Raw genomic sequence first — 22,651 nt, forward strand, 5'->3', positions numbered from 1 at the left:
AAAGTAATAATAGAAAAAGTGATATATGGAAATCCTCTCATGAGGGTATGGTTGTAGACATCTATTGTTGATTTTTCTGCAGGAGCGGAACGTGGATGTGGAAAAGCGCTTGGCACGTTACGGAAATCTATTGCCTTTATCAGCCCTCGCTGAGAACGCTACATCAAGGTATACACACCTACAACTTAGAAAATGAAGTTGGCTGACTAATTCAAAAATCAAGTATTAGAAACGACTAAGCAGGACCATTCTGGTACGAGAAGCAAAGACAGACTAGGTTATATAATCTAACAGTTTTTAATAAAATGCAAAAGGGGCCTGAATAATTATACCGGCATAAATTTCAAACGGAACTTATTTGACATAGTCGATTAATTAGATTTTGTCAATTAGGCCAGTTACTAAGTCATGTTCTTTTCTCGTCTTGTTTGCAGTAAGAAGAGGAGCACTCGTTGTCGTCTTGTCTTCAGAGTGATTCTTGACAGTGGAGAAACGCTTCAAACGTCTTCAGCGCCTATACTTTGTAGTGCGTATTCCCGCTATCAACGATATAATTTTTTGCGTTAATTCCAATGACAAATTACGACATACTGCCAATCATAAAGACAATTAGCTTACATATCTATCATAGATATTTAGATGCTGATGATAATAATAATAATAACAATCAAAATATGAGGAAAAATAATCAATAGGCTCAAACTGCGATGTGCTTCTTAAAAACATAATTTTTCTTTCTTATCTATTTTCCTATTTAGCTCAACCTCCTGGTGCGCCTGAAATTTGCAAGAAGTCATTACGTGCGGCGCCGTGCGACGGAGGAACACCAGATACAGAATTGTTCATTATCGGGAAGAACTTCCTTAAAGACACCAAAGTTGTCCTCCGTGAGGTAATTCTTAACCAACTTAGTAAAATATTTGCTCCACGCGATTGACTAAACTTGTTGCTATAATTCACCTTGACAGGATTTTGTCTTTGTGTTGACAAGGCAAAAAAGTGGGTGAGATTCGGGAGATAAATATGGACTGTTTTTTGGACGAGAGCACCAAGCTAACTAAAGTTGGCCATATTAAAAAAAAAAACCAAAGACCCACAGGCGAATTGCTCGAGTGCAGACAAAAATGAAAAAAAAAATAAACAACAACAACAACAACAAAAGAAACCCAGAAGGCTGCCACAGGAATACTTCATAGACAGCCTTCAATTGTCTCCCTTTTTCTCACGAATTTTCGACAAATACAACATTTTTTGCTGTTCGCCCCTGTTACAACAGGAGACTCTGTCGTTGTTGGACATTTGCAGACGTTGATATTACGGTGGTCGAGACAGATCAATCTGGGGCTGTGTGTGTAAGGTAAATACTTCTATAGTCGAAAACAAAAAATAGAGGCTTGAGGGTGGGCTAAACAAGGCTGTAGTAAATATATAATGTCAGAAGACTTTTTAACCCAAGAATGAGTAGGCGCACTTCCAATTTGCTCTTGGGGGTTTTTTTTCTGTGATATAAGAAGTACTTTGTCGCCACTGTCCAAATCCTAGAAAGACAATGAAAACAACAAATAACTGTTGAAAATTTCCTTTGTGCAAAGGTTCGATAACTTTCTTGTTTTCTGGTGAATTAAAAAACATCGTTATTTACGTAAGCATTGTACATTCGGATATTGTACAATAATTCGATTGCTTTATTTGCCAGTTATTTGCATATTATTACTATACACAAGTAATAATTAGTTCTAAGAAGTTTCAATGTTTTTCTTTTGATTTTCTTGAAGCTAAAAAATGTTACCACTCACAGGAGACCAAGGAAAGGGTTGAATTTTGTGGCCGTTTTTTGGCTTGTTTTCCCCTGGTATTTTCTTGATTTTCGATCCTCGTTATTCGTCTCTGCCGTTTGTCTTTGTTTGGAAATATCCACCCCAGCCCCGCTGTTTCCCTTATAGGCATTCCCCCGAGTCGAAGCGTGGAAACAGCTTCAAATTCGAATTTGCCTCGACTCATGGAACAGTAGCAAAGTTGAGGCCAACCACGCAAAAGGGCGACCTCGGGTGAGCCATTGCACCTCTCTGTTTTTTTGAAAATTTAAGTTGGCAAAGACCGAACATCAATGTCGAACTTGTTAACAGCTGGAAATCTATCAACGGTGGGCTTTCGTTTTGAAAACCGCGCTTCGACATTGTGCCTCGACAAAGGCTCTTCGTAGACTGGATCCTATCCAAGTTCCAAATAGATATTTTATGTGCAATATATTATTTAAAATAGAAAAACAACGTTTTTGAACTCAACAAGTAAACAACAGAAAAAAGTATTATATACCAACTCAGAACTAACTGCGGCCAAAGGGCTCCCGTAAACCAACATAACTAATACAAGATTTTTAGATCTTCGGCAAGGAGTTCATTTTTTGAATTTCATCTAGGGCTCATTAACTCATTGTAGAGCTCATTAATATAAAGTACAAGCTTTATGAATTTCTCTATTGTTACAGGTGGGTGCGGACGGCAGGGTCACGTGGCAAAGTAGCATTACTCCGGAAAAAGAATACCTGCAGGCGGTAAGGGTCTTCCTTCCTATAAGGAGACTTCCTATAAGTCGTCGAGCAAGATCAACAGCATTAGAATATGGACAGTACTATCACCAGAATAGTCCTTGCAACAGTGTTTATACAAGAATTAAAGATTCGAAGCTACTCAGCTGTCCCCTGTTTCAATTAGTTTTGGGTTTTACCTTTGTTACCTAACTGATATTAAGTGCATATAGCATATGACATCCCCTATCCTTTCGTCTAATAAATTTAAGTATCTGCCACGGTGTCTGGGTGGAATTGAATCCCGATTTGCAGACCCACCTGGTTTGCCGGATACCCCCTTATTCCCATCTGGATATCAGCAAGCCTGTCAGTGTGGAAATGGTTATAACAAGCGGAGGCCGCTGTTCCGACCCATCATCATTTGTCTATATGCCGCTCGATGGAAACAGTTGCGTTGGCCTATGCGGAGCGACCGGCCAAAGTTTGCCCTCTTGCCAAATACAGTCGACATCACAACTTACTCAGCAATCTGTTACACAGTCGTCTGCTCAACAAACACCACAACAGCAACAACAACAGCAGCAGCAACAGCAGTCTCAGCCATCAGAAAAGGGCACTGCCACTCAACTTCAGACAGCAAATTCGATGCTTGGTTGTCCAAAACAAGGTAAGCAATTTTTTTAATCTTCCATGTACCCAACCATCGTTCCAGTGTTTAGTTCGACCATCAGAGGTACACTATAATGAAACGCTCGTATTACGCCGGGCACGTCAATTAAATTTTACTCAGCTTTGACGGTTACTCATACGAGCATTTTGTTTTTCTGAACCCGCTTCTTCGTCACAGAAAATTCGACTGCTTCAGGAAGCGCTGCGAGCGCGGCGACGATTAGCAGTGCACCGACCATACTGCAGATCCCTGTGATGCCGGGCGCATCAACCGGATCAGTAGACACGGTAAACACAGTCAGTTCTGCCGCTTCCGGTTCCACTACGACGCCTTCGCCAACGATTCAGTTTGTCGTGGTTCCGGCAGGTACAGGGCAGGCTCAAGCGGTCCTAAGCCTTTTGACTGGTGGTGCGAACCACCAGGTATCCGCGCCTCTTCAGGGAGTCGTGGCGGCGTCGGAATCCTTGGGACGAGTGGTGGCAGCGGCGAGCCCGACAAACAATTTGACGTTCGCTTCTCCTGAATCAGTAGGATCCGCTAGTCCATGTGAGGTGACTACGACGCCCTCTATAGCGGGATGCGCTTTGGGCGACAACGGAATTAAGAGAAAGATCTCAACAGAGGATATCAAGCCAGGTTAGGAGTAGGATATGTACTAGGCATTTCCAAACCCTGCTTGCTTATGGACTTCCAAATAAGTGATGATAACAAATCTGTATTGTAATGCATTACACGAGAAGTTTTGCCCTAGAAGATACTATTATCAAAGTCTTATGTGTGGCACTTTTTCGGCGCTTTGCCCTTGATCGCTAATAAGAATCACTTTTTTCGTGTTTTAATAGGGAGTGTTTTTGTGTCTAAGCCGTAGGTTTTCTATTTATCACACTTAATCCTATTTTATGGGTCTATTAAGACTATTAGCGATCTGCTAAGGATTCCAAGCTGATGCATGCTAAAAAACCGTTGCCTCAAGAAGTGATTTCGAGTAATCTGGCATAGTCGATATCCATTGCAGTGATCGATGGAGGTATGATTGTGGGCGACTTTGTCACCTCGCCTGAACCAGAATCAACTACAATTGCTCCCGTCACGGTTCAGACCCATACAAGTTGGGCCTCCGTTCATTCTTCTCCGCCAGACATGCAGCAGGTTAGTTATTCAAGAACGCTTAAAGTGGAAACACTTCGTATTTCAACAGTCTAACTATAGTTCTCCTTTTGATGTGATATTTTAAAAATTAACTACGTCTTTAACATTAACTTTTTAACATTAACTACGATCCGTAGTTAATGGAAAGCGGAAAAGAAAACTTTCTCTTCTGGATTTTTTATGTTCGCACCTGTAAGTCGAGCTGCAGTATTTGCTGCTATCAAACCAGTTGCAGAACGATGGATAATTGCTTTTGAGCAGATACTGAATATTTTTGTAAAACGTGTGTGTGCCTTCGAATTAGAAATCACCCGGCGAATTGTCTATTCTTTTAGGCTGTGTGGGCTGACACTAAACAGCCGATGTCAGCTACCGACCAAGCTGCTATCCAGCACATTGCGACATCCCTGGCAGCTAGCGCTCAAAAGGTCGAAGAAGCCACAGAAGACCTACACACAAAGAAGCAAAAGGTTCTCCTTCAGGACCATCCTCATTCCGACCATCTTTCGCTTGAATCTCCATCAGCAAGTTCGGACAACGTTCAGATGAGTCCCGGTCCACCTTCTAGCAATGTTGTTCAGCCAATGTTGTGCCAGCCAACGGCGATGGCAACGGAGGATAGTCCTGGTGGCCAAAGCCCTGGTTCGCAACAGACAAACATTGTCTCGGAATTTTTGGCCGCTAGTCAACAACACGAACAACAAAAACAACAACAACAGCAGCAGCAACAGTCACAGCAACAACAGCAACCGGCGCAGCAAGATATCGTGCCATCCACCCCTGTGACATTCATGAACTCATTCTCCTCGAACGTTACTTCTATAGGGACAAATTTCGCCGGTACCAGGGAGCTGCTCCAACATGTTTCCCAAGTACAGCCATCGTTCGGGAATACAGTCGCTTCAGCCGCGAACGGGTCAGCAGAGCAGAAATCTTCTCAACAACAGCAGCAACAGCATTTTGCAGAAGCTTTCTCGACTGCACAAAACCAAATGACCGGATCCCCGATGCGAACACAAAGTCAAGCCCAACAAAACAATGGGTTTCCCAATTTTGCCAGTACCCCATCTTCGACAAGCTCCGTGCAGAGTGGCGCTGCGGGGAGCTCTCCGTTCCAGCCGCCACCTGCCGATGCATCTAGTTCACCCCATAGTCAATTCTCAACAAGCTCGATGCAGACACCTCCGTCATTTCCAGGTCAACAGCCATCGGGTGGACCGCCGTCAAACGGAAGTCCGCCTGCCCCAGGGTCTCAACCTGTACAACAGGTAGCCAGTGTACCCCAGCCAACTCCATCATTTGGAGACGTGTTCAGCCAGTTGGCGGTGACGAATCAGTTTACGGGAGCTGGCGCCGGAGGACCTGTTACAGGGGTTTCGACCGTGACGCCTATGGACTGCCAGTCGTTTGCGCCTCCGGAGATTCCAATGAATGTGGATAGTCCCGTGACATCGGCCACTGCCTGTTCGAATGGGACGAGCCCAGCTACGAATGGTCAACAGCAACAGCAGCAATCACATTCATCAGTTTTTGTTCAGTCACAACAGCAACAACTCCAGCAAGCCAACGTTGTTGTTCAGCCAGGTCCTGTAGTTTCGCCAGTTAACCATCAAATGAGGCTTGCGTCGCCGATAACTAACGGTACTATGCAACAATCCCCAGCCGGTCAAAATTTTACTGATCATTCGATGAACAATTTGCAGTCAGCGTTGACACCAGGAGGTCATACGGCATCCTCCGTTACACAAAATGGCGGGTCCCCGGGTACGATTCAACACCACAGCCCAGGTGGCGGTACCGTCAATACCGGTCAACTACAGCACGGGTTTAGGCCGTCATCAGCCGGGACACTGGGCATACCTGCTAGCCAGAAAATGGATATGGACCAATTTGTTTCACCTGTACAGGTTCAAGTGAGTGAGTCGCAGGCTGTCAGTAATGTGAGTTTAGCTAACCAATTATTCACCACAACTGGAATAGCTTTCCCAGCAACGGCTGGGAGCTCACAAGCGGCTCCACAGCAAGCCGTAGTCAATGGAGGGCAAGCTGTAATCCCGAATGGGACGCAAAGTGGTCAGCCTCTGTTCAACCAGCCATTGGCAAACGCGGGCGAGATGCAAAAGGCCAACGGGCCTATGATCACAATGGATACGTCATTGAGTCACCCCGCGAAGCAGGCGAACTCGCTACAGACGTCAAACCGAAACGCGGTCCAAAAGATGCACCAACAACACGTCTTGCAGCAGGCTGTTCCTAACCAAGCTCCTCCGCAACAGCAGGTTAGAAATACAACAAAAAGGTGGCGGAAGATGATAACTCTGCCTTTTGGCAAATAATAAGAACGTGCAATTCGACATATTATGTGGGGCAAAGATTTGACAGTTTGCAAAAGTCATGTATATGTATATCGCAGATGTAAAATGATGAATCTCGTACCTTAAGGGCAATTATGTCACTACCCGTTCTCATTCTCTAACTGTGTATATCTCATGCTGATCATTCTTAGCGTGCTTCTACAAACTTCTTTCATTTGTCCAGCAGGTAGTGGTAACTCAGCAGATGGACTGCCAGCTACAGTCAATGTCGATGCTTCCGGAGAGCGAATTGATCCGCATCATCAATCCGGATAATTTCGCATCAGCATCAATCCAGGTACAATCTGGTGTTCAACTATCGACCATGACTTCAACGCTAATGGAGGCAACAGCGTCGTCGCCCGCAGTGAACGTTGCAGCTCGCCACGACCAACCGATGCAACAGGGCGGTCCTGAACAGGCCCTTTTCTGAAGGCCGAATGGTCACACTGCGCAGAAATAAGACTGCGTACAATTCAGAAAGCAGCCTTTATAATTTTAGGGTCTGTCAAGCCAACATTAGCCCTCCAAAGAAAGAAGAAAGTCCTCCAACAAAGCCACGTATGCTGTATATACTATAATCAGCTGTATGCTAAAAGCAGATAGTGTACCTGAGACAAATCCATTAGGTGTCGCTAAGAATCGTCGTCATCAGTAGCAAAAGTTATAATCATTATTGTCATTGTACTAGAATACGATAACCATTCTTGCTAAACATACGATGTATAAAAATTATCACAAGTAACAATACATCGACGGCCCACGTATTCTAAACGTGTCAACACCACGGTAATCTAGTCTTGAAGCACAGAGGGCACGAATGATACGTTCTTTCCTGTATATTGTGTGATGCTAGCACCGGCATTGGTGGCACCCGAAACAGATTGTCTCTAACGGTTTCAAGCACCAGTGACTGGCAAGCTGATTTATGGGGCTATTTATCATGATATTCAAATACAACGTTTTTAACCTGAAGTGGAAGGAACCCGTACAAAGAAAAACGAAGCCCGCATAATCTGTATGTGTTTTAGCGAGGAACCCGTTCACATAATCTGTATACTGCTGCTTCGTTTGGTATATAAATAAGGCACGTGCGTATAACGGCAATGGTAAACCGCTACGAAGCCAGTAAAGGTCCGGAACAAGCCGAAAAGTACTCTATTCGAGAAAAAAAAAGCTTAAAATGTCGTTGTAATTATGGATTTCAAGAACTTCGAAATTTTTTGTCAGAAGGTTGGCTGCCGCTTAGTAGGGAGCGAGCAAGAAATGGAGGACAATACAGAAGGAAACTATTAGTAAAGCGATGTGCAACTGCCAGGCTGTCTGGCGACCTAACCTTTGAGATCGAGCATGTCGATTACATGCCGTACATACGATCTCGTGGTAAAGAATCAATCTCGTCTTATTTGCGACCTCTCGTTTTATGATAAACTTTATCGCTTTATATCAACTGATTAGTGGAAAAAAGCAAAACGTATGGGCATTTTCGCATAGTTTTTAACCATCAAACGAGCACGAATCTTTATATTTTAAAAGTTCACTAACAACGGGCGCCCAACGGGCACATGTGATTGAGCCGTGTAGTATAGGTACAACGTTTATAATAGATTGGTAGAAAAGTGGAGAGGACTGACTGCGGGTAGATCGGGATCACGAGGAAAAAGACGAAGACGAAAATCTCTTGTATGTTTGATACCGTTACACCTATTTAGAATGAGAGGCGAACACTTAGATCCATAGTATACTCGGTTCGTGCAAATTTAATGTGTTTCTGTTCATTGGTTTCCTTTTTTAGTACTTTGTTTGTTGAGGAGCACCCGTCACAAAACGTTGATAACCATTGGTTATCACAAACTTCTTTAAAAACCTTAAGATATAAATATATCGAACGGCAAACAAAAATAGTTTCAAAATCACTCGCTTTATATTGCATTCTTTTAGTTTTTCTCAGTATAAACTGTAGGTAGAACAAATCCAGTACCTCTTTCAGTCAACGATATCGTCCTTGAGCTTGGCAAGTCGCGTATTCTGTGTAGTAATACCAGCCACAGAGCCATCGTAGTGCAAGCTGCAACGGCTCCGAGTCTTTTTGTTAGCCTTTTTCTTGGTAAGAGCCGGCTAAGAGTCTAAAAGGATCGTTTTCTTTGTCACCAGAAGTACCTATTGTTGAGTTCGACGAACCTGATGTAAAATTCTATTATCTTCCTCGGCACGAAGTGATGACGAGGGGGTTATTGGGCAAAGAAAAATGCCATATATTAAATGGGAGTCAGTAAACAGGCACTGAAAAACGGCCTTTACCTGTGCATCAATCGAAAACGTTTAATAGAAGTTAGACGTCGACAATACGTGAATATATCGAGTAGCACATTGGTTATAGGCACTTAGCGGAGACCGTGGACACTATCTGCGCATGTACATGTACATGTACATAAAGGCAGTCCATAAGCATATTACGACTAGTAACATTTTACCTAGCTCAGTCGTATATAACACAGTACCAATAACTGTACGAGAATAGCTATGCTTCTCCATGTGAGAAGCAGAGTAAACACAGGCGCGTCGAGCTTTCGCAAGTTTCAACCTCATATATATATATATATATACATCTTTTTGCGTTGATGGGTTGAGCAGACATACGAGCGCGTCGTTATTGTTATCCTTCTAAATGAGACCTTATCATGGACAAAAACAAAGCAGCTTCTCATATTGTATATTATTCGTATATGACGCACGTGCTTTCCCGACGTCTTTTATCAATCCACTGAAGATAATTGCTTGTGAAAAATTTGGGTCTGCATACGATTTAGGCAAACGTACGACTAATCAGGATTACGTTTACGACAAAAACTAGGGACTTGCAAGTAACGCCTGCCGCGCTGCTTGGCACATTTGCGCACGATCTCTTGCTCAGACGAGCGTTGGCGTAATAAAACAGGCACTCTAATTAATTATTGTTGTTACAACCTGCAGGCTCAGTGCCCTAAGGAATTCTGAGTTAGCTCTGCACCAATATCCTTCACACAACATATAAATACGTATATGGTATTTTGAATACAAGTGTTTTTGAACGACATTATGTTTCCATAAAAATCGCGTTTCCTGGAAGAGGGGTTCGACCTTATGAATGAATCGGCTTGTTGCAACGCTAAACGTGCAATATGTATTTTTGTGTTCTGTGGGAGTACGACGAGAGTATTTTTTCGACGATAATATATAACGATTCATGATAGAAGACAGGAGATTTTCCCAAAGATACTACTAGCGACAGCACAGTATGTTTCTATCAGACTAACTACTCATACACAAATATCAATAGCTACTAACGGAGGTACAGGTGACTGAACGTCCGCATCAGCGGGCGACGATGGGATAGATCGAGCGAAGGGAAATGCTTGTTGATCGACCGCGAAACGCGCAGCTTGTGCGCTGAAGGTAGCTTCTTGCCATGATCCTGCTAGACCTATGTCAGATATACTTCAAAGCGACCTAAACAAGCGATGCTATCGGCGCAAGTATTTTCTAATACCCTTAAGTGTATTCATCATTAATATCGATATGAGAGCTTTGCTCGATCACTAACAATTGATAGAAAAAGTCGGTAAATAAGAAATTTTGCAAGTGTGTGCACGTAACACACAGATTAGGTAGGTAAACGCCTTGCGACAATGGTTACGCCAACCGTATTCTAACAATATAGCCCGTGCGAATGTATAGGTGCGATGAAGCATGCGTGAGATGGATAGGACGCAAAGCAGGATGCCCCTTTGTGTATGAACACACGGACAGATGAATATCGAAGTGGTGGCTCGCCCGTGACAAAGCAAACGGACGCACAGGTAGCGGGGGGACAAGAGTGTCCCGTAGTTCCCCTGGACTAAAATCTCGTTTCGTGAAGACAGGCACAAGAAACAAGATAGTCATTAATAATAGCCCATTAAATATATGTTGCCGCTTTTCGCCGGTGTCAGCGTCGAGCGACATGCAACGGTTCGCTTTGAGCAAATGCTTGTAGTCACAAATGTACTCGCTATGAGAACCTTAATGTAATAATGCGTAATGTAAAAACGTAATGAGATTAAAATCAGTGGTAACAGCAGCGCAAAGGATATTTGCAGTCATACAAACGTTAGCAGCGATGAGACCGAATGGGGGTCTCAGGGGCGGTTTTTCGCCTTTTCTTGATCGAGCGAAAACTAGTGTTTCTCTTCGCCGTAACGAGGCTATCGGTTTGAGTTCTCGTAATTTGTTAAAAGTTGTCCACATATCCGGAGTGTGTCACCTCTGTTCGAACGATCGGGCCCCCATGACCTGTTCCTGGTTTGGGGCTCGCCAGAGTAGAAGGTTTTGCAGCCGTCATAATTTGCAACGATTTTTTTGCATTAAACAACTGTTTGCTAAGGTCTGTCCGTACCCGATTCTCAGCTTGTACTGCGATGTAACATTTACGTTCTAACATATGTATCTAGGACAAAAACTCCTCTCTTAATTGATATATTTTCATGATAACAACAACAGCACTATTGATACAAGAAGGCGTAATGCTAGTCCTACTAACAATAGTAACCATGTACATTTTCGATTCATTCAAGGTAGTTCTGGTCTCTGTGAGACTGGCGGGCTAGGCCCCCTTGTTATTCAATGTGTAAATACGACCTTAATTAACTATATATCGGCAAGCAAGACCGCCAAAACTCGACGAGGATGTATTATCTCTCAATGTAAATATATATATATATATATATAATAGAGAGACATATATAAACACGTAACATTATCCACCGATAATGTTGAAGCCAGGCAAAGAAGCATACCGGATATACAAATATCATTCATAAATGTGACAACAATAAAGAAAAAACTGCAAAATAAATGTCAGACGTTGTAATAGCGCATTTGCATTGTGTTGAAAGTTGACAACGTATCTGTCTGTTTTTTTCTCATACAGCGAACTTATAAAAGGTAGACGAATGTACTTGATAGATTTCAAACTTCTAAAAGTTTGCTTTATCACCGTGTCGAGCAGAAGTTGGTATTAATAGCAGCGAGAAGCCTGACTGTTATAGCTGATAATGTATTACTGGTCAGTCAGCTCACTTTAGACGAAAATGTCAATTTGTTTAGTATTGGTGACGTCTAGACAATGACACGCAGGTTCGAATTCTGATGTATCTAAGATATATCTACCTATCGAGGAGATTTTGCCTGGAATTCAGTCTTCTGGTACGCCTTCTGACCTGTAAGTGCCAAAGGGATATTCCGTTTTCCCTTGTCGTAATGCTCCAAATCAATTGCTGTAGCTTGTAAAGCGAATGGAGTGAAGAAGAACTTGCAAAATGCCTCTGGGCGGCTGAAGGACGCAAGTACAGTTCTAGCTTTCGTAGATTCCAGCTGAAGTAGATGATCGGGGAGACGTGCGAGCAGTCATCACGCTGGTCGCTCGTATTCGACAAAAAAGAACCCGCCGTGTTGAGAGTGTATTAGAGATCTTGTCCATAGGAAAAAAACGGACTGTCCGTGTTTCGAGCAGCTTACGCTATGGTTCACGAAGGGTCTGTGCTTTTGTGCTATTTTTATTAAATATCATAATTATTATTAAATAGTTCCTCTTAGAATATTTCAGTTGTGTCGTTTGAACGAATTATTCTATTATCATCTAATTACGTTTATCCCGACTTTACAAATAAGTACCAATATTACGTGGCTTATAGATCCTTTTTCTCAATCACTATATGCATTGTAAGGAACGCGTTTTAAAAGTTCTTCAATCCAGTAGGCCTCCTTGTCTCTCCAAAATGCTCTGCGGTTATGGCTACAAAAGCTGGAGCTGTTTTCGAATTTACCGTTCAATTAGGCAGGTCGAAGGGTATAGCAAAGGTCCACAGAGTTGTACTGCGTTGTTTGAGATCGACTTGGGAATGGCTCAGAGTGTGGCGCATCCACCAGCTTACAATTCAACTGGGTCATTGTATGTATTTCAATAGGACAGCGAAAGATATTCATAGTGCTTTTCAAGATTAACTTAATCGGATTGAAATCTGTATAGCTATCGTCGTGGTAGCAGTATTGCTCTGGCGAAAACAATTACTATTCGTAGATTGGATTTTAATCATTGGCCATGCTCATCCGAGATTCGATATGTTCAATGACGAAATTGTTTTATTTACAAAAATGTGCTATGCCAATATGGTCCTTAGAACATTTTTCGGAGCAATTATAAGCAACGCGTCAGTAGGTACGGAACTATTAGTAGGTGCACCAGATTCGAAGTTCAACCAGATCGTGCGAAAAAATTATGCTTCGCGTTAAGCGGGACTGCGAAGGCTTTACTCGCTAGCAGTTGCCTTCTACGGGTCAGGCACCTGATCGGGATGCTTATTTGATTCAGATGCATCGGGTCCACCAGGCTGTCCAAGAGGAAAGACCCGATAAACCGAGTCAGGTCATCCTGCTGCATGACACCATGAAGTTACTTACGGCAAACGTTGTCAAAGCAGTTCTTCTGGATTTCACATAGAAATATTTGTTGCACTCTCCGAATTTTCAACTTTCCCGATAAAAAACGTGGTTAGAACATTTCGAGCCCGCAAGACGGCGTGCATAATTTGATAAAAATTAAGGAAGGAATCACGAACAATGACGGAAGATACATTCCTCTAACTTAACAATGATATTTTGACTTATTTCGACATGCACATATATACTCATTCCTACGAAGTTGTGTAATCTAAAGCAGTGTACTTTCGGCAACTTCTCTATCCAATTAGCGTCAACGGCGCATGGTTCCGCATATGCTTGATATGCAGAACTCCCTATAGACCCCTGAGGGATCATGTAATACAACTCAACGTGATTACTCCAAAAAAACGTGGCTTGCTTTTAGCTTACCTTTAAAATATAGCAAAGACTATTGTATGATGTGGTGCGCGCAGAGGTATTTCATTTTTTGAGATTAGGTCACAACGAAAATTCGATTTCACAGGTTGCACTAAATTTTTTGGCCCGGGTGCATTTAAATACACCTAAATGTTGTATAATCGTACAATTTAAAATGAACGTTTTTTTTTTTCTAAAAAAATACGGTGCTATGTACACAGCCCCACCTTACCCTATATATACACCTCTGTCTGTAAGTTGAATAAAGGATAATTACAATAATAATAATAGTCATCATCATATATTTAGTATAGAAAAAAATAGTGATTATATAATTGTGATTTTTAGGAACATAAGGATATTAGGAAAAGTCTAAGTATAGCTAAGTTTAGGAAAATCTTAAATTTATGAAAAGGCTATTAGATTTACTCTAAACATTATTGATTTAACTCATCGTAATTGATGGCAATCTGAGCTATAATTAATGTAATGATTGTTGTAAGCAATGTTGGCATAAATCAGGTTCCAATATCCACTGAATATTATAATAGACCTACAATATAGGAAAGGTGCGATCTTTTTAGTTTATACATAACAAACAAAATTTTAAGATGGCCTTCTTCAAAAGCTACCTCTTTCTATTTTTAATTTCATTAGTTAATCATTCTGAAGCAGTTATCCTAAAAATAGTCCAGCTGTGACGGTCTAGCTGTCTAAACACTTCGCTAAAACAAAGTACTAGAAACAAAATTTACCTATATTTAGATGATACATAATATATATTTAATACAATATACCTGAATAATACATAATTGACATACATAATACATAAATAATAACTTCTAATAATCATATTTTGATTTGTTAGATATAGGAAGCTGGAATGTAGCCTTGTAAACTACCAACTTCTTTCGTCGTTTTATTTGTCAATTATGTATGACTTAACAACTCTCCGATAGCTAATTATATATATGTCAGATGGAATATTACTATGCATTAGTTTTATATTCTTCTCATGCCCATCGTATCGCTGGAGCCGAAATGTTAAAACACGACAGCATGGCGTTTTTTTTTTTTGTTTTTGTCATCAGGGGGTCATTAGCTAAAACCAGCGCGATCACGTTCTGCGATAAAGGCGAACCTTGTGTCTCCACTTCATCTCGATTGCCTATTTGTGAAGCAGGGGCCATTGTCCGCTGTCCGACATTCCTCTGACCTGAATCTTGTTCGGGTGCTCCGATCAGGTCAACCTGGCCCGATTCCCTGGGCTCATGAGTTCATCCTCGCCGTTGCCCCTGCCCTCTTTTCTACCCGCTGTTGGCAAACTAGCCTGATCCGCTTGCTATGGAGAGTCCTGCGGTCTGCTCGTACGGGTTCGTTCAACGCGACCGACGGTCTCCTAGGGTCGCTATGGTAACCCAGAGCGTGCACAGAGCACCACAGCGCCGCACAACTCGCAGGTGTCGTTTGCTTGCAGGCACAGACTGAGGGATGTCAACGTGACTTTCTGTGTTGCTATAGCCATCCGACAAGCCGGCCTTAAAATGACAGCTGTCTTTTACTGTAGGCGATTAGTAATGGGGTCGAAGTGGTCGGACACAATTGAGAATCAACAGTTAATATTAACGTTAACAATGTCGACTACTTTAACGTGTACGAAAGTAAGTAGTGGCCTTTTTCGAAGTAGCCTAGGTCAGGCAGCGTCGACTAGGAGAATAGGACAAAAGACAGTGTCCCGAAGCGGGTTCTACAGGTACTGTGAGTAACTGTTTAGAAAGGCAACTCTTATAATCAGACGTGTGGAACTACTATGAGGTGACGGCTACAGCGAGGACGAAAATCCCATTGTCATCAGCGCCGTCAAAATGGAAAGACTGAAACGAGCCATCGAAAGTGAGGTCGGTCGAGACATCGAGCGACTTGTCGAACGCCGCACTTCAGCTAGCGGCCTCGATGAGCTTCTAGAACGGCTTGCGCCGTCGGACACCTGGCGCCGTTTTCGGCGGCGCTACATATTGGCTACAGTTGACGCGGATTATAACTGCAATTCACGGTTTAACGGTTATAGCCGAATACTTCCACCGTCGTCAGCAAGATCGATCAGACCGGATCATTTAACTCGTCGATTTTCCGTCGATATGGTTATCGCCGACGCGAAGGATGATCATAGTTTAACTTCAATCGGTTCGATTTCGAGCGTCTCAACGACGGACACCGTCATAGTGTTTGGTGATGTTGAGATTCTTCACGTTTGCGAACTGTTGGTAAACGACGATAACATATCAAAGCTACAGGGTTTGGACATGCTCGCCAGAGCATCGAACGCTGAAAATTTTATTCGATCTGAGGAATGGGGTATGTTGGAAAAGTTGCTGAAATCGTGTCTCTTCATCGATAATTCACTGATACGATCTGAAGTCACTTGCATCTACCGAGCGATGATCTGCTCCAGTGATGACAGGACGAGCCTTACTGCATATTCGAGTCTACTGGGCGCCGTCTGCAATCTCGTTTGTCGCGGCAAAGAAGTAAGCAACGTTGATCGGCTCCGTCAGGCGATATATCTTCTCGACTGCATTAATGACTACCACAAAGAGTGCATTGCTCACCGATGGCTGCGAACGCCGACTCATATAGTGGCTGCGTTTGTTCGAACGACGTTGGAGGGCTTAGCTGACGATCGAGTGTGGACGCTGCTAGCGGGGGTAGATCCTACGGCTGGGTGGTTACAGGGATGGCTGGCAGCTGCCCCTGTACGGGCAGTAGTTATGGCAGAAATTCGCGCCAAATCGCTGTTTCTACGGATTGCCGTGTCGCGTATAGCAGACGATCGCGCTCAGAAAACCGTTCTTTTGTACTCGTGTTGCGTTTTGCTGCACTTTCTTCGTTACGAAGAGGGCCGGCAAGTAATTGATCTAGCTGTCGGTACCGACCACGCCAACTCGTGGTTCACGGTATTAATCAACTGTGTCAAGATCGTGTTTCAATTTCAGCCCGATCCAAGCCTAAAGGACCTGTACCTCCAGACAGTATCCGCTGTTAGTCCTTTTCTGACGGTGAACCACTTGTGCGAACTTATTCACCTGAGTGTCGGCTTGTTTCCGCGCAAAGTTCAAACAGATACACATCTCGAGCAGTTCGATTGGGCAACTAGCTTTCTTCTGACACTCGTCAAAAGTCCGTCCAGTCGTCACGTAGTTGTGCAGTCATTCATTAAGGACCACATTGGATCAGAGAACCTATTTCAGGTGTTTCGTTCAAGTTTCACCCTGAACAATGTCCACGTGAGCCTGAGTACGCCTGTGTTTTACCTCGGCCTCCGGAAAACCGTCCAGGCGTGCTCACACATCGTGGCTCATCCTCTCTTTCTGTTACATTATCATCTATCAAACGTGGCTTCGCTGGTACTGGACGTGCTCTCACTGGACACGGTGCTCCCACGAGGTTTTGTAGTACGGATGTCGCTCACAAGTATTGGTCGAGCCTTGTGGCGTCGGGGCGTTCTCGAACAGAATGCCCCGCGTATTCTCAATGATCTGTGTCGTTTTGAGGGCCGCGTCTCCGAAACTCTAATGATAACGAATTTTATTGATTTCGTCCCTCCGACACAGTTGACCGTGATCCTAGATAAAGTAGGTATGCACATATGGAAACGTCATGCGAGTGACGATGCCCGTCTAGAAGCGCTCCTTTGCATTTATGCCCCATGTCGAAACGTAGAAATCATTCTAGAGTGTGTAGTCGAAAACTCGGTCATTGATCGAAATCTGTTTCGGGACGTCTTGTTGTTGCCAGCCAATAAGCGTCTAACCGAAGACCAACTGATCATGTCGCTAACGGTTTTGTCTGTCATCTGCTCCTCACTGCCTTCGTTTATTTACATCCAGAAGCGTTTTCGACTCATTGAAGCGCTTCGGCATGAACTGCTAAACCATATCGGTGACCAGGACCAATATGTCGCTGACGAAGTCTCGAATCATGTCGATTCGTTAATATCTCGCGTGACTCTTGTAGGTGGACATTCTGAACGGCTTATATCGGGCTTCAACGCTTCAGGTCAACTGAAGCCCGCCAGAAAAGCAATTATCTCTATAGCGCGTACTTGTAGAATGAATAAAGACATGAGTATTAATCTGAGATATTTCGATGAACTGATTCAAGGCCAGGGAAAATTTAACCGGTTTCAGTTTGAAGAACTATTTTCGCTTGTTCCAGAACAAGAAATTCGTCACGTAGATGTGCTTCCGTTAAATGATGAAAATATTGGGCTGCAGCTACTCCTTACGTACAACAAGTATTTACAGCTAATCGACAAGACCAATAAGGATCTCAATATGGCCTGGGCACAGGTACAGGCTAACGCAGTGGCAATTACTGGGTCACATCGAACGTTCGACTTTTGGTTGGCCTCGCTGTTCCTTCTGTGTCGGGGTAATGTTGGACGTACGTTGATGTTGCAGTCTCGATTGATCGAGTCCGGTTCTCACTTCGTGTCGTTTCCCTTTGTAGATTTCCCGGGTTACTCCGGCGATGTGCTTGTGGCTGCGACGACATGTCAGGCCTTCGAGCTTATTATTTTTAAGGAGTTTCCGCAAGTGTACTTCGCATTGCGTCGGGCAAACTACCTTATAAGAAACGTTGTCAGTTTTTGGGTTGGACAGGCATTCTGGAACGTATTGAACATGGATGAGATTGCAACACTCTTAGCCATTTCCATCGTATACGGTACCGACCACATTGTTTACATTTGTGCGGCGATTGTGCGTCACCTACAGAACGACATCATCCGCTGGAGTCTGGAAGGAACACTTGGCCTCAAACTCCGACTTGAACCCGTCGTCGATTTCAAGTATAGTGACCACCTAGAGTTCTGCCATGGGCTACGAAAGGTGTACAGAAAGCTTATCCAAGACGCGATCGAATGTAACAAGCATTAATATTGGTTGGATTAAATTGATAATTGATGAGTAACTGATTTATTCAGATCTATGGACGAATGATTGTTGACTAAATGAAAGAGCTGCTTGACAGTTCCTGTGTATTGAATCCAATGATGGCGACAACTAACAAGCGAATACGGAGCGATATTTTTTGAAGACTCCCCTAACTGTACACTCGCGACGCAGCTACCTGACCTTTACAAGTAGAACTGTGTGTTGGTCTATGTATATCGGCGCAAATGTAGTTGACGTTCCGCACATTATTGACGGGCTGGTTTGTTTTGTCACATGGACTCGTCTTTCTACGAGGCATGGGCAACGGAAACCCATAATTCATCGAACACTTGAGAATGGAAGGAACGTACATATGCTTCGCCTATACGTTTGGTAAAATTCTTAAAATAAATATAGTAATGGTGTGATCATGCGTGTCATTATGTTGATCTGGTCAAAATACGCCGGATCGTTCTGAGGAGCGGCAATATTATCTCGAGGCTTTTGACGAAAGCACAGAGCTGTCTGTAATCTGTTACGCAGTGACAGGTATGACGCAACGAAATAGTACAGCACAGTACTTATTGATAACGTGCCCCAGATGGGGATCTAATTAGGTGTTTAAGGCTCAACAAGTTGCTAACAATAGTGTTGTCCTACAATTAAGTAAATATGCAGGACACCACAATGAATAGGGCGCTTTTATATAATATGTGATACGCTTGCTCGCTTTTGCGGAAATGTCCAAATTCAATCTTCTCTTGCTCCTACGTGTATTGCCGTTCCTATTCGTATTTTTCTCAAAATCTGACCTCGCTCATAACGCGAATTCAAATCATTCTGCTCTATCGATTATCTTTTATGGGTAGCTAATGTATCGGGGGAAGGTAAGATCACAATCGTAACGTAATAGGTACTATTTTTTCAAGCTTAGTCAACCAAACGTTACCTCGGGACGATCGTAGGGATAGGTTAATTTGCTGAAAATAAATATGTAACTTTTTGAATTTTATCAACTGGTTACAGGTAAGCCTAATAATAGCTCAAAGCCTAGTTTTGTGTGGCTTTATTTGAGGTGTTATTATTTTTATTTACTATTATTACAATCTTTGATTGTTTTTAGAAAACACTTTATAAAACTTAGATTCTCTGTTAAACGTAGAATACGTTGAATAAAGTTCCTCGAGCTTTGGTGCACGTGCTACACTTGCTGCTCTTCGTACGCCCAAAATGAAAGTTCACAAAGCTTTTTACACTTTCGTACCGTTAGATAGCTTTAACCTAAGCTCTAAGCCTTCGACCTTGACGATTCCGTTTAATGCACCATTTAGAAAACAACAACGAAAAATTCGATTTTAAATCTATCTTGTTAGACTCATATCTCGGGCAAGGATACCTTGAGGGAAAAAATTGTATGCTCCATACTCACCAAAAATAGTCGGCCAGTCGAACTGTTTGGGTTAGTAAGATCTTCACGTTAGCCGGTGCGTCGATTTTCTTTCTCTTCACAAATTCACTATATTCTTACTGTTATTCAGCTCGTTCAATACCGCTTACATAAAGTATGTTGCAGTAATGAAAATAACGCTAAAGGAACAGACGGAATGTGTTGATCTGTACTTGTTTAATGGCTATCTATGTCTATCTGTTTATACCTGTGTTCCTCTATCTCTCTAAATGTTCTATTAACAGCGGTGGGACTAATTTTATCTCACACGGGTTACCATCCTGAAATGGCTCGCCTGTCACATCTCGGTGATGGGGGGGGGGGGGGGAATATTTGCTTTCGAGGGTGGTTTCTTATTAATTTCGGACGAATTCGATTTGTTCTGGGCGATTTTGTTAGACAAACAAAACATGCAGGAACTTTAATTTTTGCTACTTAGAGTCAAAATGAATTTTGAACTTTTAATGAAAATTGCTGGAAATCACTAAAATATGTTGATCTGATCTGATCTGATATAAGAAGGTGTGGTAAAATTTTAAGTTAATAATAACGTTCGAACAGGTTACGTAGCAAATGCTGCAAAGAGAGCAACAAAACTACAACAGCGTAAGAATCCAAAAGTTTTGAATGATAGATTGATGGGCTGGTTTAAGCTTAAGTTGAAGTATGTAGATGTCGAAGTAGCGGAATTACTTCTTTCAGAGGATGCATACATATAACGTAGTAACGGCTGAATTGGAACGAAGCATCGAAATTCTGAGGAAATCTGCGCAACAACGTAGCGGAGTAAGTGGAATAAAATATCCGATATAGAAGTATAGGATAGATTGGATATAACCAAGCACTGGAGCACAGACTCATAAAATAGCAGCACCTAAAAAATCGCTAAAACAGAATAGTTCATCATTAAAGACATGGCACGTATTTTTTTTAATGTCTTTATTAATATTCTTTATTAACATATATATATATATATATATATATATATATATATATATATATAGCCATCATGATTTAGTTGTGCTCAAACGTAGAGAAGCAGCGATTTCGACGAGAATCAACGGTCTGACTGACGTTTTAGTATTATCTGATACGACCACGGGGAAGCTAATGTAACACATTAACCGTATTCACCGTGTTCAACGATACTATTCATTCAACGACAAACTACAGTATAATGGATGTCTGATACGAGGAAATCTTTGGTAGAACTGAGAACAACGAAAACATGTAAAGCTAGAAAAATAAAGTTCTTTTGATAAGTCTACGTCTTAAAATGTGTTCTAACCTCTCTGTTGTCTCCATATTTTCGTTATAGTCGCGGTTTTCTTCGCCTGTAACCTGTTTTTGTCTTTGTTTTACAGCGTTCAGTTGACGCTGTAACAGCGCCTCTGTCATCATCTATAGGATCGATCATATCCGACTGATCATTTTCTATACAGACTATAGCTCTAATGACTGAGTCAATCATAAGCAGAACAAAAAACACCCGATCTATCGCAAGATTATTTGGGAATATTACAGGTTCTTAACATGGATCATTTGCAGCGTACTACCATAATATATTAGTCATCAGTAATACCGACATAAACAACAACAACAGCTACGAATCAATGATTTGACAGAAAAGGCAGGGAGCGAAGGAAAGCTTATCACTTGGTCTGACGTCTGCTTTACTCTATTACGGATATATGATGTACTCCATCATTGAAGTTACGGCGTTAGTAATGTTGGAGTTATGGACTGACTGAATATCAGTTATAAGCGAAAAAATGAGAATTAGACTGGAAAAAGTGCTGCTTTCAGAACGATGAATCAGTAATTTTTTTCCTCCAGAAGTGTTTTGTCTCCAGGACCAAATTGCGACCGGTCCAAAGTGGGACGGTGGAAGCAAACGAGTTAGAACGGATAGAAATGTCGTACGGGTAGCATGTCGATCATAGCTTTTTTGTTGCTAGGTCCAGGGCCTACTTTTTCTCAGAGATGTTTCCGCACGGGGGTCAGTGTATTCTGACGTCCAGGATTGCCGAATTAGTCCAGTCTTCAAGTTTGGTTTCTGACTAACTATTAGTTTAATAACAATATTATACTCTCGCTATGGTTTTGTATTTCATAATGGTAGGCAATATTTTTCCTTTTTTTTTTTTTTTTTGCTTTATAATACTAATAACTGTTGTTACTGTTTTCTTTACATCGAGTTGATGTCTTGCGTTCCGCCTCGCGTTTTTTTGTCATTGTCTCAATAAACATTTCGTATTTGTTAATTTTATTGTTGTACTTCACTTGTGTTCCCTGTGCGAAAAACCTGTCATAATCCTTCGTATACATAAGTGACATTAAATGATCTTAGCGCGCCTATATTTTCCGATAGCATGAACTTACTACGGTATAGACAGTTTTATCTGTAGGTGCTTTATATATAGCATTATTACTGCCAGCAGAAACGTCATATTTTCTGGCTCGGTGACTATGAAGCGCCAATATGTCTGTGCTTCGTGACACAGTTTGTCACGTCATATTATTTTTTCGTGGCGTGCGTGTTGTCGCGCAGTAGCACCTCAAAATGGCCTTCGAGTTGCGCTGCCTCGGCTTCAGCAATATATACCGCTAACTTCGCGAGACAAATGTCGCGTGCAATTGATTATTTAGGGTGATATCAGTGTTGATGTTTTGCTTAAGCATTTTTCATGG

General features: G+C 42.3%; 2 protein-coding genes across 2 annotated transcripts; both read left to right on the forward strand.

Moving 5' to 3' along the window:
• Positions 1-57: 57 nt before the first annotated feature.
• LOC111264407 (uncharacterized) lies at positions 58-11,623 on the forward strand (the record flags this gene model as incomplete). The annotated part of the gene is made up of 9 exons (XM_086970070.1): positions 58-168; positions 435-526; positions 759-892; positions 2,489-2,554; positions 2,843-3,197; positions 3,378-3,836; positions 4,216-4,349; positions 4,685-6,628; positions 6,888-11,623. Coding segments are annotated over 9 exons (3,544 nt in total), but the record flags the coding sequence as incomplete, so codon positions are not given.
• A 2,839-nt stretch (positions 11,624-14,462) lies between these two features.
• On the forward strand, positions 14,463-21,281 carry LOC111264410 (uncharacterized). Its single transcript, XM_022840297.2, has 2 exons — positions 14,463-19,997; positions 20,663-21,281. The coding sequence occupies exon 1, from the start codon at positions 15,445-15,447 to the stop codon at positions 18,514-18,516; it is 3,072 nt and encodes a 1,023-aa protein (XP_022696032.1). The 5' UTR covers positions 14,463-15,444; the 3' UTR covers positions 18,517-19,997; positions 20,663-21,281.
• Positions 21,282-22,651: the final 1,370 nt, after the last annotated feature.

Source organism: Varroa jacobsoni, unplaced genomic scaffold (genome assembly GCF_002532875.2).
Source record: "Varroa jacobsoni isolate VJ856 unplaced genomic scaffold, vjacob_1.0 scaffold_855, whole genome shotgun sequence".
Taxonomy (NCBI): domain Eukaryota; kingdom Metazoa; phylum Arthropoda; class Arachnida; order Mesostigmata; family Varroidae; genus Varroa; species Varroa jacobsoni.